General features: G+C 58.1%; 2 protein-coding genes across 13 annotated transcripts; both read right to left on the reverse strand.

Annotated features, from left to right (window-relative positions):
• Positions 1 to 1345: 1345 nt before the first annotated feature.
• Positions 1346 to 12875, reverse strand: USP19 (ubiquitin specific peptidase 19). 10 transcript variants are annotated; one of them, XM_087430966.1, is made up of 28 exons: positions 12710 to 12875; positions 10904 to 11166; positions 10605 to 10643; positions 10305 to 10433; positions 10085 to 10218; positions 9709 to 10008; positions 9433 to 9592; positions 9089 to 9245; positions 8918 to 8989; positions 8695 to 8810; positions 8373 to 8593; positions 8093 to 8288; positions 7875 to 8008; positions 7607 to 7765; positions 7412 to 7522; positions 6801 to 6911; positions 6618 to 6719; positions 5739 to 5879; positions 5529 to 5647; positions 5161 to 5298; positions 4748 to 5061; positions 4532 to 4642; positions 4227 to 4443; positions 3991 to 4143; positions 3730 to 3890; positions 3473 to 3651; positions 3030 to 3083; positions 1836 to 2479 (listed from the first exon to the last, which is right to left on the reverse strand). In XM_087430966.1, exons 2-28 carry the CDS (start codon positions 11028 to 11030, stop codon positions 2252 to 2254), a joined length of 4083 nt encoding a protein of 1360 aa, XP_087287092.1. In that variant the 5' UTR covers positions 11031 to 11166; positions 12710 to 12875; the 3' UTR covers positions 1836 to 2251. The 10 variants fall into 10 exon arrangements, with proteins under 10 accessions (XP_087287097.1, XP_087287096.1, XP_087287092.1 ...); XM_087430967.1 differs by having other exon boundaries at positions 1837 to 2479; positions 8373 to 8587; positions 9709 to 10011; XM_014791962.2 differs by having other exon boundaries at positions 1837 to 2479; positions 9709 to 10011.
• A 190-nt stretch (positions 12876 to 13065) lies between these two features.
• On the reverse strand, positions 13066 to 24881 carry LAMB2 (laminin subunit beta 2). 3 transcript variants are annotated; one of them, XM_087430961.1, is made up of 33 exons: positions 24740 to 24881; positions 24567 to 24652; positions 24277 to 24449; positions 24051 to 24186; positions 23896 to 23969; positions 23303 to 23491; positions 23148 to 23211; positions 22711 to 22913; positions 22501 to 22621; positions 21982 to 22170; positions 21608 to 21787; positions 21309 to 21421; positions 20955 to 21034; positions 20734 to 20866; positions 20374 to 20532; positions 20169 to 20296; positions 18272 to 18404; positions 17893 to 18085; positions 17669 to 17812; positions 17204 to 17435; positions 16957 to 17120; positions 16651 to 16875; positions 16345 to 16562; positions 16151 to 16247; positions 15689 to 16061; positions 15407 to 15591; positions 15093 to 15334; positions 14666 to 15014; positions 14126 to 14225; positions 13907 to 14048; positions 13647 to 13823; positions 13391 to 13550; positions 13066 to 13311 (listed from the first exon to the last, which is right to left on the reverse strand). In XM_087430961.1, exons 1-33 carry the CDS (start codon positions 24844 to 24846, stop codon positions 13175 to 13177), a joined length of 5406 nt encoding a protein of 1801 aa, XP_087287087.1. In that variant the 5' UTR covers positions 24847 to 24881; the 3' UTR covers positions 13066 to 13174. The 3 variants fall into 3 exon arrangements, with proteins under 3 accessions (XP_087287087.1, XP_014647405.2, XP_087287088.1); XM_014791919.2 differs by having other exon boundaries at positions 14126 to 14333; XM_087430962.1 differs by lacking the exon at positions 24740 to 24881 and having other exon boundaries at positions 14126 to 14333; positions 17204 to 17453.
• Positions 24882 to 26282: the final 1401 nt, after the last annotated feature.

Here is a 26282-nt window from a genome sequence, read left to right on the forward strand (position 1 = left end):
CCTTGTGCAGATGCCACAGAAGGGTAATGTGGCAGGCTCAGCAGCAGTAGGGCTGCAGTCGGCGCGGACGGAGCCCCTTGATCAGTGCATCCAGCACATGCAGACCACTGGTGGCCAGACACTTGGGGCTGCACACAGCGAAGGCCCAGCACAATCCCACTGCAGCCCATGCCTAGCAAGCCCTCCAGCAGTATGCCAGCACCAGCACCCAACTTGGCAATTAAATCAGCTCTTCAGGCCCCTCTCCACAGCCAGCAACCCTACATGGCCCTTGTGCTGTTGTCCCCATAGGAAAAAGCCAACATTGGTCACAGGGCTAGCTTTCTCCCGGAAAGCTCTGCTCACCACCACCCTTAACTCAAGCTGAGGGTGAGAGGTACTATCAGGGCCCGCATGCTGAGCTTCTTATAAGACTGGCCCCACAGGCTTGGGAGTAGGATGGACCTACAGGGCTGCAAGGACCCTGCCCCAACCTCTGCCTGCCCTTACAGTCTTTCTGGCTTATCTGAACACCTGCCTCTTGAGTACCTTTGCTCCTTGTCTGTCTCCCTCCAGCCGGAAACTCCCACTCCCATCCCCAAGCAATTGCAGACAAGAGGGAGCAGCATTATCCATGAAGAGAGGCAAGGAGGCTTCTCTCAAGATTTGCCCTTGCCATATGTGTGTACAAGGTCACAGAGGCTCTGAGGCTGGGACAAGCCTGCAAACCCACTGCAGGTGAACAGCCTGGGGCAATTGCCAAGAGCTCAGGTCTCAGGGACTCTTAAGAGAAGAAATAGCCTGGCAGAATCCCATACCCTCCTTCCCATAGGAAGTCAGCCAAGATTAACTCGGGTCCTCTCTGCCTGTCCTCCTTTTGGAGCAAGGTCTCCTTCCACACAGCAGTTTTTTTCCTGCTCTGTTCTCCCGAGGGATCCAGATGCTGCTCAAACTACAGCAAAGAGAGCCCTCAGAAGAGGAAAGGAGAAAGAGATTCCCCCAGTGCCTCCTGTTCCCCAAAAAGTATCTCCTGACCTGATGACAGACTGTCAGCTTCTGGAGCCTCATGGGGTACTCCTCCACTCCTTGGGTGTGAGGTATTGAGAGTGATGCCAACCACAGCTGCCTCCATGTGGGACCCAGAGCCAGTGGGATCAAAGGCCAGCAGGCAGGCCTCAGAGAGGCCTAAGGGCACTGGGGGCTTCATGACCTACAGGGCCTGACCTGGGACTCCACCATCTCTCCTCAGAACAGAGCCCTTTCAGGTTCTTTAACACACACACACACACACACACACACACACACACACCCCCAAATGATGGGGAAGGGAGGTGGTGGCAGCACCTGGTGCATCACAGTCACTAAGTCTGCTTATTTATCATTTATTTTTAAAATATATTTAAACAGCAGCAATCACTTCCCAAATGCAAAAAAAATTACAATTTTTAGAATAAAATTATAACGTTTATAATGCAAGTCAGAAAGAATTGAAGGTACAACTGAGAATCAAATCACGCAGCACTGGTGGTGGCTAGAGAAGCCAAGGCTCACTGGTTGCGAGGGTCAAGCTGACGAGAGGTCCCAACCTGTGAGGTTCCCACCCTCAAATCACACCCACAACTCCCCATTGATGAAGCCAGTGTCCTCTGGGTTAGAGAAAAGGAGAAGCGGCAAAGAGCTGAATCTCTGTGGGGGATCCCCCAAACCCAGTCCCCCCACCAGCCAGGGACCTGCTAATCGACCTCCTCCATGTTGCTGTACGTGGGGGCTGGGCGGTCCACAGGGGGGGCGAAGCGTTCAGGGGCTGTCCGCGTGGGGGCCACCTCGGGGGCCTGGCCAGGGCCTAGTCCCTGCAACAGAATATGAGGACAGGGGTTGGGGGCTGCCCAATATGCCGCCTGGCATCCCGGGGGTGCTGGCTTGGAGCCCCAGCACCCAAGGGAGGGCCCCAAGGCAGGTGCAGACAGCAGCGGCGTTGAGACAGAGAGACAAGATCGGGCCTGAACAGTCTCGCTTTATTAACACTTTAAATACAGGAAGCTGCTTGGGCAGGGCTAAGCCCCAGGTCAAGGGTCAGAGCAGCAGGACAAATGGACAGACAGCTGGATAGATACCCACCCTAGGATGCTCTGCCCCTGCAGGAGCCACAGTCCCCACCCTCTCCCCTCAGATGCACACACTGAGGCCCAAATCCAGAGTGGTCCCCACCACAGACGCAGGCATAGCCTGGCAGGCAGGCAGGTGGCCTCACAACAGCTGCCTGCAGGCGAGCTCATCTCCAGCGACTCTGGGATACCAGAGGATAGAACACGTTGAGCACGAGGGCCACCAAAGCTGCCACGGTGCCCAGAACAAAGTACCGGAGGCAGCCCTCATCTGGTGTGGTAGGGCCACATGGTGGGGGGCCCACCCAGTCTTGGGGCCCCCAGGGACCCAGGGGCGCAGGCCCCTCAGGTACTGGCTCCTCCTCGGCCTCCAGCTCCTGCCAAATCCGGGAAGCCTATGGTGTGCGGAAACGGCCATCAGCACCCAGTGTCCCTGAGACCCCTCGCCACGACAGTCCCACCCAAGGTGAATGGAGCTAATCCCCTACGTCCCAGCTCAAGCAGCAGGGAGGTGGAAAGGTGGGAGACAAGTGGGCGATTTGCAGGATTGTCTAGACTGAGAGTACCAGGGTGGTTAATCTTAACAACATTTTGGCCTCCTCAAGAAGCTTCCCAATCGACATGCAGCTTCCCGTGGAGGGCCAGGAGGTTAACTGGTCAGTTTTTTTACCCAGGCCTCCCACAGAGGAGACTGGCTCATGGAGGATAGAGCTGCCAACACCAGAGTAATCTTCTGGCTCCCTCCCACCCACATCCACATCCTGACCACTGCCTTCTGCAGGGATTTCTCTGAGTCTGAGTATAGAGGGCTCAGGGGAGGAGAGGACAGCAGGGAGGAGGCCAGTCCAGAAAAGAGATGCAGCTGTGCCCACCAACCAAGCCTATGGCAACCCCTGTCAGTAAGAGATAGAAGAACCCAAAGGCTTGGCAGGGACAAATGCTCACCTCAGAGAGGATGACAGCCACCCTAGGCCGTGGACAGCCAGAATAGGCCCTGTCCTGAATGCACATCAGAACACAGGGACGATCACAAGTGAGGGTCTGTGGGCTGGCATGGGGGGAGTGTGCAGAGGAAAGCTAGAGAGTGTTAGGTACAGTCTGTTCATGGCACCGTACCCAGTGAGGTTTGGAGTAGCTGCTTGGCCTGTGCCAAGTGGGTGCCTATAGCACGCCAATGGCAGCATGTTGGTGTACATGCACCTTTGCAAGTGTCCATACAGCACAGGGATATCTCTGGCTAAGCCTTTGACATAAGGGAACCCTGTATCCAACTCTCACAAATCCCAAGGCTCTGGGAGCCTATGGCTGGAGGAGAGGAAGCTGTGCCCCACCCCCTCCCATCTGTGAGTCAGGCCCCACTAGTCTGCGAAGCCTCCCCCATGCCTCACCTGGCTGGCAGCAGCCTCAGCTGCAGGGCCTATGTCTGGGTGGTGCTCAGAGTGACCTGCCCGGGGGGGCCTCTCCACAGGAGAGTTCCGCCGACGGTAGAAGAGGACATAGGCATAACGTGTCACGACCTGGCTCTCGTCTACTGTTGTCACCGTGCTGTCATCAAACAAGCGCCAGCCTATAGCGAGGTGGGAAGAATGTGAATATAACCTGTACCACCACCCCTACCTATCCTGCTGCCTGAGCGTGCCCTCACCCACGTCGCTGCGCTGGCTGCTGCGGTCATTGGGCAAGCGTGCACAGGCGGTGTAGTGGCCACCGATCATGCCTCCATAATGGTTGATGACAGCATACAGGTCATAGCTGGGCAGCTGCTCCTCTTTCTGACCAATGCAGAACTTGCTCAGATCCAGGTTCCTATGTTCCCAGCCAGAGAGAGGTAAGACAGTCAGTGGGTGCCCAGGATGTCTACCTTCGCCCCCAAGCCCTGCCTACAGTCACCAGGCCTATTGCTCACCGAACAGGGAACTCCACCAAGTCGTTGATCTTGTCACGCCATATGAAACTACGAAAGGAGAAGCGCTTGAGCTGCACAATGAGCACATTTGGCAGGCGCCACAGCAACAGCTGCTTGGAGGCCTCACGGTGTTGTTTGCACTGCGGGCAGTACCTGACACAGGACAGAAGTGGGGTCAAGACCAGCAGATCTCCACTCCACCCTGTCCCACTACCTGCCTGCTGCCCTGTCCTCACCAAGCCTCCTCAGGTGCCAGCACCTCAGGCCGCGTGAAGAGGTTCAGGCACTGGTCCAGAGTGAAGTGGCCAGCACGGGCAGCCTCCCCAGCAGAGCCTGGATCCTCAGCACATTCCAGCTCCTTGGAGGCTACCAATACGAACTCCTGCAGGCGTTCATTGTTCCGCCAGACTAGAGCCAGGCTGCAGTCATCACCCAGCTCTAGTGGAGTATCTCCTGGAGACGAGCAGGAAGAGAGGTCAGGCAGCTGTGGAGAGCAGCCAGCCCAACCTACTCCATGATTCCCACCCACAGCCTCAGGCACCTTTGTCCTCTAGCCGCTGCTCTCGGTTGGATGCATCAATTTTATAGATAAAGAACTGGGGCGTGTGGGCATTCATGGCTTCACTAGGGTGTTGGTACCCGGGCACAGCAGCTATGAGAGAACATGATAATCAGAGCTCCCCTGCCTATCAAGGCCTAAACAAGCTTCCTCTAACCTCCCCTACCCCAGCTCCAGAGCCTTTCACTGGACTCTCACCTTCAGGCCGGGATACCCTCTCGCCAGCAGGCAAGGTGCCAACTTCAGTGGGTCCACTGGCCAGCATCTCGGAAGAAACTCCACTGGAGCTGGGCACAGGGCCCCGGTCAGGGGCTGCCCAGGCCCGGGGGACTCCAGGGTGCCCCTCAGCCACAGGGGTCACCAACTGGAGCTCAGGCAGCTGAATGGGGTCCCTCTCACTGTCTCCAGCCTCCAGGGAGCTAGTGGAGAGCAGCGTGGTGCAGCCAGGGCCCTGGGACTCCAAGGCCATGCGGCCAGGCTGGAAGGGTGGTTGGAATACACTCACAGAGTACCTGGCAATAGGCAGCAAGTCAAGTAAGGATCCTGACAAGCCCATCAGGCACCTCTGCCCCTCACCTACCCCAACCCTAATCCGACCACTGGGCACTTACCGGGCATAGCCTTCTAGCAGCTGAGCAAGACGGGCATAAGTGAGGCGTGAGGCAGGTACACTGACGAGGAAGGGGTAGCCAATGTTCTCAGGGCGGCAGAGGCCCTTGTGGTCAGGCCAATGAGTTTTCTGGCAAAGCCTGGAGGGAAGGGAGAGGTAAGAACAGAGCCTTAGTCTCACCTCCTATGACTCTACATTGGGCGTTAGCCTCTGGCCCTGGAACTGGGTACGCCAGCCCTGCCTCCCCCATGGCCTGAGAGTGGGGCAGCAGGTAGATGTCTTAAAACATATGTGCCTTTACGTGGAAGGGAGGTAGGGTGGCAAGAGAAGGTGAAGAGGAGGGATGGGGGAGACCATGGGGTTCCTCACTGGTTGCAGTAGCCCACGCGGTAGCACCGGGTACAGCGCTTCAGCTTCTCATCCTCTGACTGCTGCTTCCGCTGGCAGGCTGCACACTTGGAGATGGGGACGCTGGGCACCTGGGGGCGCTAGGTGGGTCGTCTGGCTCAGCAAGGCCAGGCCAGGTGGGAATGCCATCCCCCACCAGGACCATGTGCCATCAGGTTGGCCCCCACTCACCTGTTGCACCTCTAGCACCACCACCTGCTCCTTAGCCAACTCTGGGGATAGCAGCTCAAAGCAGAGGAGCACGTCAGATGGGGACACAGTGTCCAGTGAGTGGGAGGGCAGGAACACACGGTGGAAGCGATTCTTAATCACCTGGGGACAGAGAACACATAAATCCTATGTGAGGACAAGCCCTTTCCCTAGCCCTGCCCCAGAGAAGAAAGAGAAGGCTTGGCCCTCATATTGGGTCTAAGCAGGTAGGGGTGAGGACTATGTCCCAAAAGAAGCATATGTCTCTGTTGGCACCAGCCTCAGTGCCCAATGGAATAAGGAGCTTAGTGCATCAGAGAGCCTAAAAGACCAGAACTGGGGCAGGTATCAACCACACCAGCTCTCCACACTGAGGGCCTCTATCCTGCTATCAATTAGTGCAGCCCTGCCGAGACTGCAACACAGTTTTCATGAAGGGGCCACATTCGAGGAGGCTACTCCCCACCTCTACCCTCCTGAGGAAAAGGCACTGCCAGGCTGGAAGCCAGGAACTTTCGGGGAAGACCAGCACACAGATCTGGGATAATATGAAGGAGCAGCAAGATGGAGAAAGAACCATAGCCAGAGGAAGGATAGTCCTGCAGCTCAATCTCCTTGTTTGAAAAGAGAAAAACAGTTGGGGGCCACCACCAAAGTGGGGAGTAAACTCTGACAATGGCTGGGAACTGAAGGCACCTCTGTTGCACAGCCCAAATGCCTGGTTTCAACCATGCCTCAACCAACAGCACATCACCTGTCTTTATGCAGATACATGCACATTCTTGTGTACGTGTATAGATGCCAATGACTGTCCACGTGTGTCTGCGTGCTGTATAAGAGTTTGGGGAAGGACGTACACACCTCAGTCAGACGCAGGTTCTCGGGCTTCACGTGGACACTCTGAGAGAGAGAGTCCAACACTTCACTTGCACTGGAGTTCTCCTTGCTGATGCTCACCAGGAACTGTGGTGACAAGAGTAGAGTCCATGGGGGAGGTGGGCCAGGGTCTCTGGGATAGCCCAGAAGTAGGGGCTTACTCCTCACCTTGATGGGCTTGCTGTGGGGCTCCCGGGCAAAATAGAAGATGGGGAGAACCTTTTGCTTCTGTGGCAAGGGCACCGGCAGGTACAGAAATGGGTCAAAAGTGATGGAGACCTGCGGATGCACAGGTGGCATTGGGTGGCTGCACAGGGAGCGGAGGGGTAGGGTGCTTGTGGCCAGAGAACCCAATCCAGGCCCTCAGATGGCTCTCAGGGCCTCACAGCCAACCAGCAAACCCTCAGGGTTGAGAACACTGGATAGACCAGAGGAGGACCACCAGGAGAGAACAATCCCTCTCTCTGGCACTGGAGGCCCTGCTCAGCCAACCACTTCATCAATTTGCCCTTCACTTGCACTCCATGTGTCTCTCCCATCTTACCCATACCCCTGCCCCACCTTACAGCTGTCTTTGAGCCCAAACATCACTTTAACTCAGCCAGGAAGCCTAGCCAGCCTGACCTCTGAAGCCCACACAGGAGCCTATGGCCTCCCTGTCAGCTTCCTTGCCCAAACCTTGCCCTGCAACACCTAAAGATGCATATGCCTCTGACCTCAATTTGACCAGGCTAGCTAGGCCAAGCTAGGGGTTCTGTTTCTAGGGGAGCCCATCACACCTTGGCACACACAGGGCACACCAGCTTCGACTTGTACTGGCCCTGAAATAGGTCCACGATGAAAGAGTCATTCCTCATCTTGTGCCGCTGCCATGCTTCCTCAGCCACCACCTGAGGGGCAGAATGGTGAGGACTGAAGAGACCTGGCAACTAGGATGTGCATGAGACATGCCAGCCTCCACCCCCAACCCTGACCTCATCAGGCCGCCCATCTGAGTCCACGGTCTCTGTGTAGGGCTTGTTCTGAATGCGGTTCAGGTCCTCGTGCAGCCCATCCAGCAGGAAAGCCATGAACTCCTGGGCATCATGCTGTGCATAGCCTGTGAACTGGCTGGCCTTGCTGGCCACAATGGCCTGGATGCAGGGGCAAGGTGTGAGCATGGAGCCCCAGCACCCACTGTGCACCCAGCTGGCTGGCCCTCCCCACCCTCTCCAGCCAAGGGTGGGAGTGGCCACAGATCACCTTCAACTTGGAAGGCTGGAAGGCATGGTGGGTGCCCTTCCACAGCGCCCGAAGCAACACGGCAAAGCCGATGGCCAGACGCCCACCAGTCCCAAGAGGGTTGTTGTAGTTGATCTCAGCCTCAAAGGAACGGTCTAGGGACAGCAGCCAAGTAGAGGTGTGAGCAGGGGAAGGCATCCCCTATGCCCATGGCCCTGGGCTCCAAACCCTGCTCTTACCATGGAAGAAGTCCCGGAGCTCCCGAGTATTGGACAGAGACTGAATGACGCTGTTCATGAAGCAAGTGTTGCCTAGATTGACAAGGCCAGTGAAGCCTGGCAAACACACCTTCTTCTCTTCCTCTTCCTCTTCCTCTACACTATCTCCACTCACAGGGCTGTGGGGCATTGGAGGCACCATACATGTGGGCTTGGGCTGTGGGAGCAAGGGGGGCATGAGAGAGCAGCCCTGAGGCTCTCCAGCCTCCATCCTTGTTCCTCTCCACCCCAGGACTCTCACCGAGGCCAGGTGTGGCTCTGGCTTTGGGGCTACATGCTCCATGGGGGTGCGGGCTGCCACACCATCCAGCTCTGTGTCCTCAGATCGAGCCTTGGGTTTCTCCTTCTCTACAGCCCGGGATTCCTCCTGGCCTGTCAGGGGGTGGGGGGCACCTCCTGGCGGGGCTGAATCCAGAGGGGTTGGACCTGTCGGCACGGCAACCTTTGCACCACCCACTGCACCTTAAAAAGGGGGAAAGAGGGGGCTGGTGGTTAGCAGCATGTGGCAGGGGTGGGGGTCCCAGTCATGTGGGCTGGGCAATGAAGGGAGCTCGTGTGCAGACCTCGTGCAGCTGGAGCCTCCAGGCCCCCCCAGCGCTGACTCTGCCGCTTACGGAGGCAGATGTCGATGCGAGAGGCTGTGAAGCAGAAGGTGCACTGCTCTGGCTCAATCAGGTTCCTGTGGGAAAAGGCTGAACTCAGGTGGAGTAGGCGTCAGACTAGACAGGCCAGGGAGATGGAGCCCAAGGTGGGACAGGCACAGTGGTGGGGCTGGGCACCACCCACCTGAGCTTCACCTGCCAATGGAAGATGGTGTGGGGCCCACAGCCTGGGTGCAGTCTCAGGAAGTTTCCGTCCCTGCAGAGGAAGAGCAAGGGTAGGGCAAGAGGAAGAGCATGAGACACAATGTCCTGCCTGAAGCATACTGTCTGCCCCATCTCCTGCGCACCCACCCACCTGGTCTGGAAGATAAGCGTGAAGTCCTGCTCGCGGAAAAGAACTCGAGAGGTGTCCCTTCGGATTTCCTTCACATACACGTGCACCACCACTGAGTCCGGGCCCTTCTCATACGAGTCATTCTTGACAAATGCCAGGTTCACCATGGACTCGGGCTCTACGTTGAGACTACAGCTCAGTGCCACCCAGAACAGGTTCCAGCCTGTTGCTGTTCTACTCCCTACCTGCCCACCAACCTTGCAACACAACCTATGGCTCTGCCTGCCCACCATCAGCCCTACGTTTACCATCCACCAAGGCTGCAGCATCTGCTGCTACTGCCATCTCCTCTTTGGAACGGTCACCTTTCTCAGGGTCTCTGCTCCGGGCCACGGCTGGGGAAACTGGGTCATTCCTGAGGGACACTGTCTTCTTTCCTGCCAAAAGTGCTAGATTCTCCTCTGAGCCCAGGAGGCAGGTCTGGGGGTTCAGCGGTGGTACCCGGAGTTGTTCCTCAGCTTCAGGCTATTCATGGCGAGACGGTGGGCAGGATCAGCCCAGCAACTGGCAGGTGGCCCCCCACTGCAGTTGACACCCTTCCCCCACATTTCCCAACTCCCACACAGACACCCCACTCTCACCTGGGGGGCTGGCTCAGCCAGGAAGGGGGGGGCATCGCCTCGTGGTCCAGGGCCATCTCTGGACCCCTCCCCCTCTGGTCCTCTGCGGAGATGCACAGCCCTCTTGGCACTGGGCCCTGCCTGGGCCCCGGGGCCAGCCCCTGCGCCTACCTCACCACGGCCCTGGGCCCGCTTCTGGTTCCGGGCCTCCTGCTTAGCCCGGCGGGGCTCAGGGCCTGGCTCCAGGGCAATGGGAGACGGCTCTTGCCCATTCTCCTGGCACTGCAGCCCTGACACCAACTCCTGGGTCCCTAGAGATTTCTTCTGCCAAAGATACAGCAGTCAAGCCCTGTTATCTGCACTGGGTATCCCTACCCCACCCTGCTCTGGAACTTACCAGGAGAGAGGGCCATGTGAGCAGAGGCACCTTCTTGGGCAGCACCAGCTGCAGGAGACCGCCTTTTCGGCCCTGCACTTTGGTGCAAGAACTTTCTATTTCAGCGTAGAAAACACCACCCCACTGCCGACCACCTGGAGACAGAGTAGGGGCAGTAAGCTGGGGTGCAGGATATCAGAGGATTCAAATATACTGCTGGGCTCAGGGTAGATGGACACACCTGGAAGCCGCACCACACAGTCTGTGTCTGTGAAAGCAGCATCCACCTCCTCCAGCCGCAGGGGACCGGCTCCCACACGCAGCTTGACAATCACCTCATCCGCACTCTGCCTCCAATCGAGCAACAGCTCTGTAGGGGGAGTGCCAAGGACATGGTGAGGGTCTCAATGAACTCCTGATGGGGATAAGCAAGTACCAAAAACCCAGACCTAACAGGACTGCTCCAGGTGAAGGCTATACCTCCGGTGCCCCCTCCTGTCCCCTAGCACTCTAGCACTCAAAAGGTCTATTCATTACTTACCCTCTTTGGTCTGCTCCTCCCGAGGAGCGGACACTGACCCTGACAACAAAAGAAAGAACAGGGAAACGATGATGGGGAGGCAGCCTCCAAGACCCCACCACCCCACCAAGCAACATCTTCAGGATCTCAGCCAAGTACCCAGACCTCAAAGCCGAGGCTCTACCCAGCCTGCTACGGATCCTTCTCTCAGCATCGGACCAGGACAGAAGGAACAGCAAAAAAGTCATCTCCCAACCCCCAATCTGCATGCACAACAGGAAGCTAGAGAAAGGCGACAAGCACTCTGGGAATGCCACTACCACCTCTCCTAGGATCTCCATCCTTGCTCTCCTGGTTTGCTCGATCCTTCTGCTTCTTCTTACTGGTGGCCTCCTCCAGTCCTGGGGGCCCTCTCCTTGGGCCTGTGGCACTGGCCCCGCCAGACATCTTGAGCCGCTTGGTTGACAGCCAGAGTGCCCCGGGGTTGGCAATGGCGTCTGGGTCAGGGCTACGGCGCTTTCTTCCTGGCCCAGCTATCTTGGCAACTCTCTGTGGTCAGATTCTCCAGAAAGGAACTGACAACCTAACGAGAAAGGACCTGTGATCACTACCAAGGCCCAACAATTTACTCCTTGGTTACAGCCAGGGCTTGGCAACCCAGGATGCTCCTAACCCCACAGAGAAGTATCTTTCCACCACCTGATATAGCCCTGGACACTCTCAGACTATTCTGAAGGGAGAATAAAGTGCAAGTAGCAGCACCCATTTCTGGCCAGGCCTCCTAGATGCCTGCCATACAGATTCACAAAGAGGGAAGCCTCACTGAGGAGGTGCCAGGTCAAGGCAGCCATGGCCTGGGCCCAGGCTCCTCCACCAATCTGGAGAGGAGCCATGGTTCCAGCCCACAGGGCTGGCGCTCTGCGCAGGGTGCTCACTTTTCCTTCACTCTCACTGGCTGCTTAGTCACCACCCAAGAAGTAGGAGGTGGAGGAGGAAGGCAGGAAAAGAGAAGACAATCAAGCAGCAGGAGGACCAGGCTCTGTGGCTGAAAACAGGCCCAGCCCAGGTGCTACCACTGCCCAGGCAAGGTCCTGGGGTCAAGGTGCCCCATCTGCCACTTATCAACTTCTACCCTCCTCTGAACCTGCTCCTGCGCACTGCTTGGTCTTATTTTCTACATCCCAAGAGAGATTCCTCTCTCCAGCTGCTGTCTCAAGCAGAGACGGGCCTCAAAAGCTGGGGTGAAAAGGGTGTCCAGATATCATATTATCCTTTCAGCAGCAACCCTGCCCCAGAGCAAAGGCAGGGCAGGCATCCAGTTTGAAACTGAAACACACATCATCCCCTTCCTTCCCAAGTCCATTGCTCATCAGCTCTGAGCCAGAGACCTACCCAGTTTCCCACAGATGCACCGGTGGATTCTGGGCTGTTTCTCCATCCAAAATAAAGTTCTCAAAAGTGAAATAAGGAAAAATAAAGTTCTCAAAAGTGAAATAAGGATAAATCCATGGATCCAGGACCCCTGGCAGCCTCAAACTCTGCCTGCGACAGTAGCAGGATAGTGACTAGTCTATGTTCCCCAGAGTGTGTGTGCGTGTGTGTGTAGCGGAGGCGGGGTGCAGATATCCTTCCACGGGTCAGATGTGGGACTGGTGGGCTGGATCTTTAATGACGACAGGTCCAGAGCTGAGGGGCAGACACTCTCCGCCTCTTTGCACCCAGGCCCCACCTAAGATCGCAGGTCGCGTCCCTCTCTCATCCTCCTGGGACATCTAGACGGGAAAGGGACTGCCTAGAGACCCAAGCCGGCCTAATACCGCCGCGCGGGGTTACTGACCACAGACCACCACCCCTGCCGGGTTGCGATCTAGCTCCAGCCACTGAACCCTGGGCCCACCACCACCTCCTCCAGGAAGCCGCCTTGACTCGCCGCCAGCCCTCTCTGAGGCGGAAGGCTGGCCACCAGCGTAGCGTAACGGCCCCGCCTGCATCGGTGGGCGCAACACGCCGCGGGACTCGAAGGGTCGAGGCTGGCACAGCCCGTGACCTTGAACAGGCCACCCTGGGCCCGCGTCGCGGCCTCCCTACTCCGGCCGGACAGGCAAATAGAAGCCGGTCCCACTCACCAAGCGAGGCCGCTGCCGCCAGCCCTCTTCGGGCCCTGGCAACCCACTCTCGGTTCCGGTTCCGGGCTCAGGTCGGTTCCGGTTCCGGCGCGCCCTTTCCCCGTCGCGGCGCCGCCGCCACCGCCTCAGCCGCTTGTTTTGTTTCGACTTCTAGTTACAGCCACGGGTGGCTGAGCGCCGAGCTGCTGACGCACTTCCGGCGGGAGCGGGCACGCGGCAACAGGCAGCTCCGGGGCGGGCCCCAACCGAGAGGGCGGGGCTCCGGTGCCTTGGCCTCGCCGGGGCTCTGCTGGTGGCCGCCTGGAGGTTCCTCCGGAGGCTCCGCTCCCCCAAATCAGAGTCAAGACAACAGAGTAGGGATTCACACCAGTTTATTGGGGGCTTTGCCAGGCTGGGAACTGTTCCATACATAGGCGGTAACGCGTGCGGGGCGGGGCTGGGGACTGGGTAGGCCCCGGGCAGGGGTCACTGGCAGGTGTTGTAGATCTGGACCTGCAAGTTGATGGCTTGAAGCACGCTGCGCATTCTGGCCTCCAGCCCATCCAGCTGGGCGGCTTTGCCCTCCAGCGCTCGCTCATTCTCCTCATAGGTGCCCTCCAGCTCTAAGAGGGGCAGATCTCAGCTGAAGGGTCCTACTCCCACAGTCCCACATCTCTGGTGCCCACCCACCCCGATCCTCACCTTGCAGCCGCTGCAGTTTGTCCTGAGCAGCCTGCAACAAGCCCCGAGCCTCATCCCGCAGTTGCTCTGCCCGCGCCTGTGCAGCCAGCACACCCTGGGCCTTGCGCTCAGCCAGGGCCCTCACTGTCTGATACTGGTCGCCTAGTGGACCCTGCAGCAGCTGTGGATGTAGAGGGCAGAATCAGGATGTAGACGTCACCCAGTGGAGGCCCAGCCTCTACCCTTAACCCCTCCAGCTGGCTCTGCCTCAACCCACCTGCTCAGCCTCTCTGGCACGACCCTGGGCACTGCCTGCTGTTTCTTCAGCGCTAGAGGCTGCCAGGCTATTCCCTGCTCGTTTCAATTTCAGAGCCTCCAGGAGACCATCCAAGTGCTGAGCCCGTTTGCCTGCAGAGCTCAGTGCCTGCTCTGCACCTGCCATCCTCTCCTGTACCTGCCATGGGTGGGCCCAAGGTTAAACAGGTCTATGGGGCATGCCCATAGCCTTGCCCCACTAATGTCCCAGAGAGACCACACCTGGTGCAGGGTCTGTTTTGTGTCCTGTGTGTCAACCACTGCTCCCTGGATGGCACCTTGAGCAGCACCCTGTGCCCGCTGGGCCTCCTCCAGTGCCGCCTGTACTGTCTCTGCCTTCTGTTTCTCACCCTCAGCCCGGCTCCTGGGGAAGAGAGGGAATCAGGACCTGCAAATATCAGGACCAGGTGTCAAGGATGGGGCCCAGGGTCAGGGTCAGACCTTGCCCGCCATGCATCCTGCAGTAGCTGCTCTGCCCGACGCACATCGCCCACAGTACGCGCCAGGATCGTGTCCACATCCGCCAGGCTCTGGACCCGCTCTGCAATTGCGCCCGCCAGGTGATGGATCTGCTCAGGTGATGCTGGGATAGAAAGCTCTAGCACCCGTGTGGCCACCATCTCAATGCTATCAGGATCAGCCCCCTCCTCTATGGGGACACAGACAAGGGCTTAGGGACACAGATTCTCCAGCATGGGCATGGGGACACAATCTTGGGGTATGGACTCAGGGACCGCACCTGGGATATGGGTTTGCTAATAGGCATAAGGATGTAACCACAAGGAAAGAGACTATACATGGGGCACAGACTCAGGGTCACGGACTTGGGGACCACATATGGGCAAGGGCTCAGGGACCAGAGATGGGGTCATAAACACAGGTCCAGTGCAGGCCGTGACCTAAGTAAGAACCAAGGGACACAAGTATGAACACAGACACAGGGGAAACAACCACATGGCCTGGGCCACGCGAGAGGCTCACGGCTGAGGAAGTCCTTCACACTCTGGATAAGTTCCCGCAATTCCTGGTTGGCCTGCTCCACCTGTCCCTTGGAAGCATTAGCCTTGTCCAGGGCTGCCTGGGCCCGCTGCTGTGCCTCGCCTGCCTGTCGACGGGTCTCAGCCACCTGGCTGAGGATGCCACCACCTTCTGCCAGTGCCCGCTGCAGCTCTGCCTGGGTGTGCCGAGCCCGACCGAGCGCCAGGTCTGCCATGGCAGCTGCCCCGTTGCAGCTAAGGCCCCCACAGCGGGGCTGCCCATCCTCGTCCCGGCAGCCGGCACCCCCACAAGGGCTCGTAGCACAGGGTGCATCCCCTGGGGGCCCACACACCTGCCACACACAGAATAAGTCAGGGCCCTGTGAGGGAACAGCCACACCCACATGTCCCACCCCATGCTTGTGCCTCACCAGTTCATTTATGCTTGTCAGGCTCAGGGTGTGGGTTTGGGCAGAGAGCTTGCCCAGTGCCCGCTGGTTGGCCATGTGTTTGCGGTTGAAGTCCTCCCTCTGGGCACCCATCAGCACCTCTGTCCGGTGCCGAGTGCCTGCTGAGTTGCTCACAGGGCTGGGCACTGTCAGGGCCGATGTGTTGGCATGACGTTCTGCCTCTGCAGACAGGCTGTGGGCATGGCGGATGCTGTCATAGGCACCTAAGTTGGGCAGAGGCAGGCAGTCAGCTGAAGATCAGCCTGGTCCAACTGCCTAGTTGGCCAACAACTCACCCAGGAAGTTTGAATGCTTGAGCAGGTCCAAATGCTGGTCGAGCTGCCGCAGTGTGAGATTAAGTGCAAGCCCATCTCGCTCCAGACTGCTTAGTGCATGGTTGGCATTGAAGTTCTCATCCTGAACATCTGTCAGCTCTGTCTCCAGCTGGGTCAGGTGCTCAGTGGCCTCCCCAATTTCATGCCTGCGCCAGTGAGGGAGTGAAGTGTTTATAGAGGTTTCAGCCCTGGTCCATTGGGCCCCTGCCCCATCCCACCATGTATCCTCATGCCCATCCTCACCGCAGCTCCTCTGTGGCCTCCAGGAGCTGTGCCGTGGAAGCAGCTGAGGTGTTGCGGGCACCCACAATCCTCTGCACAGTGCCCAGCTTCTCTTGCATGTGCTGGAAGCTGCTCTCAAAGGCACCCAGCACACCCGTCTGCTGCAGCTCCTGTGCTTGCTGCTCCAGGCGCCGTGTACGGGCAGCCAAGTCCTGCACCACACGGTCCCAGTCCCCAAAGCATGCGTGGCAGGGGTGGCAGGCAGGAAAGACACCCGAAAAGCCACGGGCACACTGGTCACAGCGCACTCCAGACACACCCAGGCGGCAGCTGCAGTGGCCTGTGGAGCGGTGACACTGAGGCGTGTCTATTCCACGAGGGTCACAATCACAGGCTGCAGGACAGGGCAGACAACAGAGTTAGGGTGCCAGTGGAGCATCCTGGGAAGTCCCCCATCCACCCTGGCCCTGCTGGCTCCCTCACCACGGCACTGCAACCCAGGGTCTCCCCAGTGGAGCTCCTGGCACTCAGAACAAGTTCGCCCACCGAAGCCAGCACGGCACTGGCACTGCCCTGTGAACTAGAGTGGGAACAGGACAGAGGTCAGAGCCTCAATCAGAGGCTTGAGGCAGACAGCTGGCCCCCTCCACCTGGGGATCCATAGGAGGGTCCCATACCTCATTGCAGGTGGGCCCTCTGGCTCGGCTTGGGTGGCAGGCACAGGGCTGGCAGCCATGGCCACTGGTAAGGTTCCAGAAGTTGGGGGCACAGCGGTCACAGCTAGGGCCCTGGACATTGGGGAGGCATGGGCACTGCCCACTGCTTGGGTCACAGTTGCATCGGTCAGTGGACGGGCACTGCTGGGGATCTGTGCCCAGCAGGTTGCAGGTGCAGCCTGTGCCACCCAAGATGGGCACACCGATCAAGGGGAGCCAGAGCAACGGAGCCCCACCCCAGCCATCCCCTCCCATACCCACACTCACGGCGACAGCTCTGCTGGGCAGCCTGCCCATGGAAGCCAGGCTTGCAGTGGGCACAGTGTGGCCCCTTGGTGTGGTGTAAGCAGTGCAGGCATTGCCCCGTGTGGGGGTCACAGGCATCAGGGTCCGTGGGGTCAATGTTCCCACTGCACTCACATGGTTGGCACCAGCCGCCTGGCCTTGATGGGTCCCCAAAGTGCCCAGGGGCACAAGCTTCACACCGTGGCCCTGCCCACAGTCAGGGGGAAGGTGTGAATGCTCAGCCCAGCTGTCCTACCCTGATCCCATGCCTGCACCTTACCCACTCACCTGTGTAGCCTGCCCTGCAGTGGCACACAATCTGCTGGGAGTACCCATCCCGATGGCAAGAAGTAGCAAAGTGCCGCCGGCTCCCAGGGCCTTCAGGGCAGGGACAAGGCCGGCACTGGTCCCCATATGGCAGCCGCGGGTCCCCATGGAAGCCAGCAATGCATCTGCGGGGAGGGGCAGGAAGAGATGTGTCATATCTGAGCAGGCTGCCCACCCACCAACCCACTCATAGCTGCTCCAGGCTCACCTTTCACAGTGCTCACCCACTGTGTGATCACGGCAGCCCAGGCAAGTGCCTGTGTGGGTGTCACATTCGTCTGCATGCCCATTGCAGACACATGGCCGGCAGCTAGGGAATCCCCACTGGCCACGCTGGCAGCGGTCGCAGTGAAGCCCAAAGGCACCAGTTCGGCAGGGGCATTGCCCACTGGTCCCTTCACAAAGGCTGCTGAGTGCCCCCTCAGGGCTGCACTGGCAGGCTGGGGGCAAAGCAGAGGCTGAGCCAGGGAGGGAGTTTGAGGGGAATCTGTGTGGGATCAGGGTGGGAAGGTCAGGGAATGGAAGAAAACTTCAAGTGACCCCGGGCTGAGAGAATAGGGTCCAATGCAGAGTTAGAGGAAAGAAAAAGCAGAGCCAAGGGTGGAGAGAGAACATTAGTGGGGAGGAGAGAGAAGAATCAGAGGGAGGGAGGGAAGAAGTGGCAGGCCAGTACCTTGACAGCCTGTAGGGCCAAAGCCATAGTAGCCAGGGGCACAGAGGTCACAGCAGCGCCCAACCACTGCAGGTTTGCACAGGCACTGACCGCCATGGGGGTTGCACTCAGAACTCAGTGAGCCCTGGGGGTCGCACTGACAGGCTGTGGAGAGGAGGGATATGGCCAAGTCAGGCTGGGACCCCACACCACTGGCTCTATCAACCCACATCACAGACACGCACGCAGGGCACCGTTGTAGAGCAGGGTGGACAGGCTGATGAGGAGTGGGGCACAAGCCTCAGAGGGAAGAGTCTTGCTGGGCACCAGACCCTCCTCATGGCAGCGGTAGCGTTCAAAGGTGGCACGACGCTCCAGGGAAGCAGCATCACCCCCACTAAACACCTCCAGCACCAGAACATGGGGCAGCAGCACCAGCTGAAGAGATGAGCAGGGAAGAGTGAGGTTCAGACTCAGGACCATATTGGCACTGCAGAGCACTTAGCTTAGCACCGTCATGGGCCCGCCCATTCTGTCACAGACCCCTCCTATCCAGCCACTATTACAAGTCCCATCCCACACGCCCTGCCATCTTGGTTGGTGTGGGGAAAGGGGACTGTTCACCGAGTCAATGAGCAGGCTGGGTCCAGAGTAGGGGGCATCAGGCTGGGCACTTCCCCCTGTTCGCACCAGCTTCAGATGCAGCTTGTAGGAGTTGCCAGGCTCAAGGCAGACAGGTCTGGGAAACACCATGTACCTGGGGGTGGTGAGGACAGGTATGGGGGACATCCAGGGTCCCCATACTCATCATGCTGGGCTTCCCTCCTTGCCCCCCTAGCAACCAAACCATTGGCCAAGAAAGAGATTAGGGCTAGGCCAGGCTGGGCCGGGCTGGGCCAGGCCAACAGACAACTGAACAATCTGACAGAGAATCTGTACAGAAGATTACCGTAAACCTGCCTCACCAAAAACACTCCATACAACCTTGCAACCCTGCAGCATTTCCCTGGCACAAATACTTGCCAATTATTCTTCAATGACTTCTTCATACTTCCTCCAACCTTGACCTCCAAGCTCCAATCTCTGCTCCTCTTCACCAAGACTGCATCACCTCCCTCATCTCTCCCTCTCTCCTAGGTCATTCCCATCAGCCTGTAAAACCATACTAGGGTTCTTTTATCCCCCCTGAAAAAAATCTTCCCTCAATCCTTTAAGTCTTCTCCTAGTTGCTGCCTTGTCTTTGCTGTACTGCCCAACAAATTCCTAAAATTCAACTGTAGTCACTGCCTCCACTCTCTAGCCTCCCATTCCAGTGGAACTTCTCCCCAGCATGCCCTGGAGACAACCTAGATGTAGCCAACCTAGATGTCACCAATGACCTAGATGTAGCCAAAGCCAGCGGACACTTCTCTATTCTTATCTGCTCCAGTGTTCAGCAGCATGCAATGAGATCAGTGCACCATCCTTCCTGAGACACTCTTCTCTTAGCCTCTGGGAACCTGTCCATACTCCTGATTTTCCCCCACCCCCCAGCTCCTCCTTCTCTACTGGCCTCTAACATTGGAATACCCCAAAGCTTGGTTTTAGTCCTCCTTCCTTTCTCTGGTCATTTCATCTAGAACCACCCCTTTAGTGACAAGTCCCAAATTTATATGTCCAACTTGAGCCCTCCCAGTAATTCTAGACACAGAAATCCAACCACTCACTGGCCTTCTCCCCAAACATCTCAGAACCTCTCCTCCCTATGTCTCCATCTCAGTAAAGAGCCCCACCCCCATCCAGATGCCCAAACCAAAAACCCTAGAGTCACCTTTCCACTTTCTCTCCCTTTCCTACATGTCTAAGCCATCAGCTCCGCTGCTAGAACCCTCTGGAACCTCCTTCTTCTCGCCACCTCTACTGCTAGATCTCAGTCTGATCCAGTGTCACTCAGCTAACTCAATAGCCTCCAGCAGATCTTCCAGCTTCTACCTTGGCCCCTTTAAGTCTATTCTCCACTCAGTAACTAGAGAGAGATTTGTTAAACACAAGTCACAGTTGGCAAAATGTCTATCATGGGTACAGCCAAGTTCATTATGCTATTCTCTCTGTTTCTGTGTATGTTTGAATATTTACATGATGAAAAGTTAAAAAAGAAGTAAAACAATAAAAAAGATACATAAAACAAATACTTACAAAATGTAATAAAACGTTAATCAGATCAGCCACGTCCCTGCTCAGAGTGCTCTGATGCCCTCACTTCCCTCCATGGGTACTCCCTGTAGTGACACTGGGTGGTTTCCTATTAATTCCTGTCTTGGCCTCTAGAACTTAGACCCCTAAGAGACCAGGCATTTTTCTGTATACTTCCTTCCTCTGACCAGTGCAATGCCCAACAGCACCTGGCAAACAGTACTCAGGAGAAAGCACTTGAAGGAAAGAACAAATGAATGAGCAGTGGGGTCTTCCAAGTGCCCTGCAGGGAGCTTAGGGCTCACCCACAATCCCCTACCATTGTGAGTGCTACAATTAGTGCCCTCACCTGGTGTCTGGTTGCAGGGTCCCTGGGATGTGGTCATCTTTGGGCAGCACATGCCCACACAGGCTACGGGCAGACACAGGCCCTGGGCGCTGCACAGTCAGTTCCATCTCTGCCCATTGCTCAGGGACCTGGGGGAATAGGATAATGGAGAAGATGCTCCCACACCCAGAGGTTCAGCTCTGGGTTAGGTATCACAGGGTCTGACCTGGGGCTCCAAGCGCAGCAGCAGATCATAGTCCATGGCCCTTGGCACAGAGGCCACCAGGAACTCCAGTGCCTGGCCTTGCCGCATCCTAACGAAGCCCGGGCCCGTCCAGGATGGAGTCCCCCCAGGAGTCACCAGGCGCTCCACCACATCAAGCACCTGGGAGGCGATGTGGCTGGGGGTGGGGGCTCAGGCGAGGCACTGCCTCTTCTGCCACAGCCTGTCCCCCAAACCCCAGCTCTCCAACTGAGGCCCTGCCCAAGGCCAGACACCCCCCCACCCACACAAGGCACCACCCATAACTCTACCTCTCTAGCCATAGTCCCACCCATGCCCTGCCCTCTAACACTGCCCCCCTACCTGCCCTTGGGCATCCTCAGCCTCCCAAGTTAAGTGGTCAAGGAAGGGCCGGAAGTAGCCAGGCTGCACCTGCTCACAGCGTCGCCCTACCATGTGCTGGCGGCAGTGGCACTGACCTGTGGCCTCATTGCACCTGGAGAGCACACAGTTACTCAAAAAGACCCCCTATCCTGCCCAAGATCTTTTCCCACCCCTTCTGGGGCCCCCTATATACCACTTACTGGGGATCCAAGGCACCACCCACGTCGCAGTCACATGGACGGCAGCCGAGTAGGTCATGGCTCAGGCCCCAGTGGCCAGGCTAGGGGAAAGGAGGTTGCTGGGGACCAGAAACAGACCTCCTTGCCACCCAGCAGGGAATCCAATGATGGCTCTCAGCCTCTACCACCCCTTCATGAAAACGTGGCCCCTAGACCACTGGTTCTCACCCTTGGCCTCCCAGACCTGAGGCCTCTCAGCCAGGACTGGACCCTAAGCTCTCAGCACCCACCCACTGGAGCATGGACAGCACCTCCTAGCCCTGCGCTCTGAGGATAAGTCCAGGATCCCAGAACCCCAGCCCCCTCCAATCATACCAGGCAGCGGTTGCAGCCACGTCCAGTCACTAGACGCTTGCAGAAACAGGTTCCACTGCTGGGGTCACAAGGGGTGCCCCCAGGCACTGTGCCCCGTGCATCACACTGACACCCTGCAGGGAAGGAAACCCATTAGCACTCTGGGGAGCTGTGGCAGTGCGAGTCTTCAGTTGGGTCAAGAGTAAGAGGTCAGGTTATAAGCCAGTATGACCTCAATAAAATAATTCAAAAAAAAAAAAAAAAAGAGTAAGAGGTCAAGGGTTAAGGCCAGCACAGGAGTTAGGGGGGGAAGCACATACGCCGGCAGCCTACAGGGTCACTGGCACTGAGCCCAAAGAAGCCATCACGGCATTGTTGGCAGCGAGAGCCCACCACATGTTCTTTGCAGCGACACTGGCCCGAGACGAGCCCCAGTGCAGGATCGTCATGGGGATCACAACGACCACCGTCTTGGGAACCCATGGGGTCACAATCACAGGCTGAGGGCAAAAAGAAGTACAGAGTCACCCTATCCCAACTAGCCCAGCACCAGTCATCTCCCAAGCCCCCACCCTGAATTCCCATTCTGGCTCTACCCTACACCTCCCACCCCTGCAACCTGGCCAACAGTCTGGCTCCCTAGCTCCTACCCCAGGCTCAGCCTTCCCTCTCCCATGCCGAATCCCAGCCTTACAGCGGCACACGGCTGGGTCCCGCAGGTCCCTGGTTGGGTCACGGTAGAAGAAGGGTCGACAGAGCTCACAGTGGTGCCCAGCTGTGTTGTGCTGACATCCATCACAGACACCTCCGCTCACATTGCCTGATGCCAGGTATATGGCCATGTCGAAGTGGCAGCTGTGGGTGTGCCCATGGCACTCGCACTCTTGGGGGAGAGAAGGGCAGGGCAAAGGCCACTTTAGGGACCATGTCTCGAGGGTAAGGGGTGTAGGGGACCCCAGTGCCACCTTAGGTCCCTGCCACAGGCCAGAATTTGTGGGCGGGGGCTCAGGGACTTTAAGGCTCCAGCATCATACTGGGCCCCTACCCAGAACAGAGTAGAGGAAGGTTGAAGGGGGTCCCCAGGGGCATCAAGTCCTGGATTCCCTTTGGACATAGCCTGGGTGTTAGGGGCTTGACCAAGCAGCTCTAGGTTCTAACAATGGCACAGCCAGGCTGCAGAGTTCTGGGGCTATGAGGCCAGGGTCTCACTCACTCCTGCAGGCATGACTGTGGCCATCCTCTGCCGGATGCCAGGGCAGATCATGATAGAAATCCTGACACTGTTCACAGTTGAGGCCACGAGTGTTGTGTTTGCAGATGCAGGCCCCATGAACCTAGGAGTGTGGGCAGGCAAGTGGTCAGCACTATCCAGCCATGCCTGCCTCTACCCCCAGCCCTACTCCTGCCAGGTGAAGCCCCTCACCATGCCCTCAGCATGGGCTGGTGCCCCTGGTGCGGGTGCACACTGTGAGGCATGTCCGTAGCAGAAGCAGTTGCCACGCACAACCAGCTCGTAGAGGGCATAATAGTACTTCTCACGGATCTCCCGCCGTGGGTCAAGCAGGTTGTCTCCCAGCGTGTGTAGCCGTGTCAGGTTCACACGTAGGTTGGTGATCTTCAGCAGGTCTAAGTTGGGGGAAAGGGTTGGGGGCCAGCTGGCCACGGAGGCTCTTGTTGCCCCATGCCCCGCCAGGGGCTGCAGCTGCCAAGGTCACCTTGGGAGACCTCCTGTCTACTGCAATATGAGCTAAATTGGACTTGGCACCTGCCCTAGGAAGCACCCAAAATAGCTACTGAGGCCGCAAATAGGCATCAGCTGGATGCTGGGACTGCGCCAGTCTCAAAGGGTGGAAAACTCACTCTGGATCCGTGAGCTGTAGGGGTCTGGGATAGGGATGGCAGGGTCCAGCACACGATAGATGACCTGGAGGTGCATGGAGTCATTAGAGACACTGGACCCTGCCTCAGTCCCATCATCCCCCCTTCCGGCCCCAAGCCCAGATCCCAGCCCTCACCTCGCCTTCAGTGGATGGTTCAATCTCTGAGTAGCGGGACTCACAAACTACATCATCCCAGTGCCGTGGGGGGGCCAGTGGAACTCCTGGGAAGTCAGTCCCACAGTCATAGGAGAAATATCGATACACATGCCAGGTGCGTCCAAAGTCTGCTGAGCGCTCCACCAGCATGGCAGCAGGGCGAAATGTCTGGATGGGGGGCATGACTAATCAGTGGCACCAGGACCCAAGTCCAGCCCAGGCTCATCAAGAGCCCTGCCCAGCAGGGGCCTGCCCTCAAGCAGCTCATGGACTGGTGGGGGTGACCAGTGGAAGCCAAGCAATGATCAGGGAGGGTAGCCACCTCTACTGGGGAGGCTCAGGGGTCATGAGGCCCAGGGAGGCAGCACCTGACCCAGCCTGGGATTGGGGCAGCATGTGCAAAGGCCTGGAGGTGGAAGGCAACGGAAGGTGTGGGAGATGAAGGAGCCTCTCATGCAACCAGAGCACAGCATATGAACTCAGGGAGGCCAGGCTGAGGAGCTGGGATTCTTTTCAGGAGCAATGGGAAGCCAAGCAGGGTGATTCAAGCAAGCTCCCAGACATGCGGGCACCTTGAAGGTCATAATGAGGTGCGTGAAATGGAACTCAGCCTCCAAGTCCAGCTGGATGGTGACCACGGGGACACCTGGGGCAGGAGTCAGAGGTCAGGGACTTGAGGCTACTAGGGGGCAGCCCTGATCACCCCATGCCCCACCCACGGCCTCACCATTCTCTGACTGCCACCAGGCTGCTCGGCGCTGTGGTGCGAAGCTGGTAACTACATTCTGGATGCGATGGCTATTTGGGTTGTCTTGAGCAGAGAAGGGGCGTCGGGAGTCACACAGAAAGCACTTCTTCTCATCCTAGGTTGAGTTAGGGTCAGGGTCAGGGTCAGAGCCTCAGCAGTGCCAGCCCCGCCATGACCCGGCCCCCCACCCCACCCCCAGCCGCACCTGCAGGTGACTGACGATGCAGTAGGGCTGGGGCCCGTGCAAACCACAGGTGGATGAGGCGGTCAGTCTGTCAGCTCGGCCCACCAGCAGGTCACCTGTGGCGGGGTAGCAGCTTCCCCGCGAACAGCCTGGCACGTCCAGGGCCAGGGCCTGGGCCAGGGTGGTGGCCAGCACTGGGAACAGTGGGTCAGCTGGTTCGGCTGCACTCCCACCCGGTAGACCCATGGGCAGCTACCCTAGGGCCCACCACCACATCCTCCAACCTCCAGGCCTTCACTAGGCCCACTCACCGCTCAGCAGCAGGCCCAGTCGTAGCTCCCAGGAAGCAGGCTGTCCCCGCCAGTCCCTCCCTCGTTCCCCTGAGGCTGGCTCCATCCTGAAGAGGAGGAGAATTAGGATAAGGGGGGATGAGAGGTCTGGGGCCCAGGCCCACCGGCCCGCTCCCATGGTGTCCCATGCTGACCCTGCCCGTGTGGGTCCTTGGCTGATTCCCCACTCAGCCCTCTGTCTGTCCGGCAGCGGTCCCTCCACTAGCAGACTCCAGCGACTTTGAGCAAAGTTGGGAAGCATGGCAGGAAGGAAAGCATGGAGTGGATCTCAGGCAGGAACACAACACCGTGCAGAGGTCCCCCCCACCCCCCACCCCGCACCTCTCCGGAAATGATCTTCACTCTAGAAACCAGACACAGGCTGGCTCAGCTGCAAATCTTTATTGTGCTCCCATGTCCAGACCTGTGCAGAGCCAGGGGAAGGTAGGGGGTTTGGGGCTTTAGGCCACCACAGTCAGAGGGAGCACCAAGTAGGGGGCATGGCATAAGCAAAGGAGAGGAGTCAGATCTTCAGGAACTCCAAAGACCCATGGAGCCTAGCCTTTGTCCCCAGCGTCATCGGTGCTATGGAAGTCACCATCAACTAGGCTGTTCAGTCCTAGGACTCCAGCATCAGCGTGTAGGCAGGAGGGCGCACACAGGAGCGTCAAGCTTCCCTATTCAGGGATGTGGGAAGCTTTAGGATGGCCTGGCCAGAGGAACAAGAGAAGATGGGGGTAGGGGAAGAGATGAGGAAAGGCCATCCCCCGCCCGAGGCACCACTCCAGCGGTGCTCTGCCTCCCCTAGTCACTACAGCAAGTAGGCATGAGAAGTGCTGTTTCCCTGGTATGAAAATGGGTGCTGGGCAGCCGACAAGGGACTGGAGAAACAGTGATCGAATCCAGATCTTATGGCTATTCATCCGCTCCGGACCTTCTGGCCGGCCGGGAGTGCCTGAGCCAGGGCCTGGAATGCACGACCTTCCAGCGCGTGCCCCACCCAGGCCCCTGGGACCTGGGCGGGGACTACAGACTCCATGGGTCTGTAGGGCCAGGCTGCCTCTGAGCTGCCACAGCTGCCACTCTGTCTGGGGCCGGGTGGAGAGTACCTGGAGCTGTGGGCCCAGAGGAAAAAGCTGGGGGCGTTCCTCAGGGGAATCACTGGGCTTCACAGGGAGAATCTCGGCAGGGGGCCAATCCGCTGGACTTGCCGGGTCACTGGGACTTACTCCAGTTATCTGGAGTAGGGGTCTCCAGTCACCCTGGGGGTCATGTAGTCAACCTGGGGGACTCAGGGATACTAGAGGTGACTCAGAATTTTAGATCACTCAGAGATAAAGATCTATCAGGGTCAAGGGCACTAGATGGCCTCAGGGAGTTTTACTTGATCTTTCTGGTTTTCCAAGGGCCACTGGAGGACATCATGGGGTTACGTGGGGGTTACTCAGGGTCAGCGGGCACTCAGTGGGGTCTCTGGTCTCTCAAGGTGAGGAGATTCCTGGGTCACTCTGGGGTCACTTTGAGTCACCGAGGTAGTCCCAGAGTCCCTCTTACTGGCCTCCATAGACAGGAGTCAGCAGGTGGCATACGCATTGGCCCACAGCTGCATGTGCTCAAGTAGCTCTGGTGCCTGATGCTCCAGGGCCCACAGGGTGGCCACCTTGTCCAGTGCCTGCTCATTCTGCACCAGGCGCTCCA

The sequence above is a fragment of the Ceratotherium simum genome, chromosome 5 (assembly GCF_057802395.1).
Source record: "Ceratotherium simum simum isolate JZ-2026a chromosome 5, ASM5780239v1, whole genome shotgun sequence".
Taxonomy (NCBI): domain Eukaryota; kingdom Metazoa; phylum Chordata; class Mammalia; order Perissodactyla; family Rhinocerotidae; genus Ceratotherium; species Ceratotherium simum.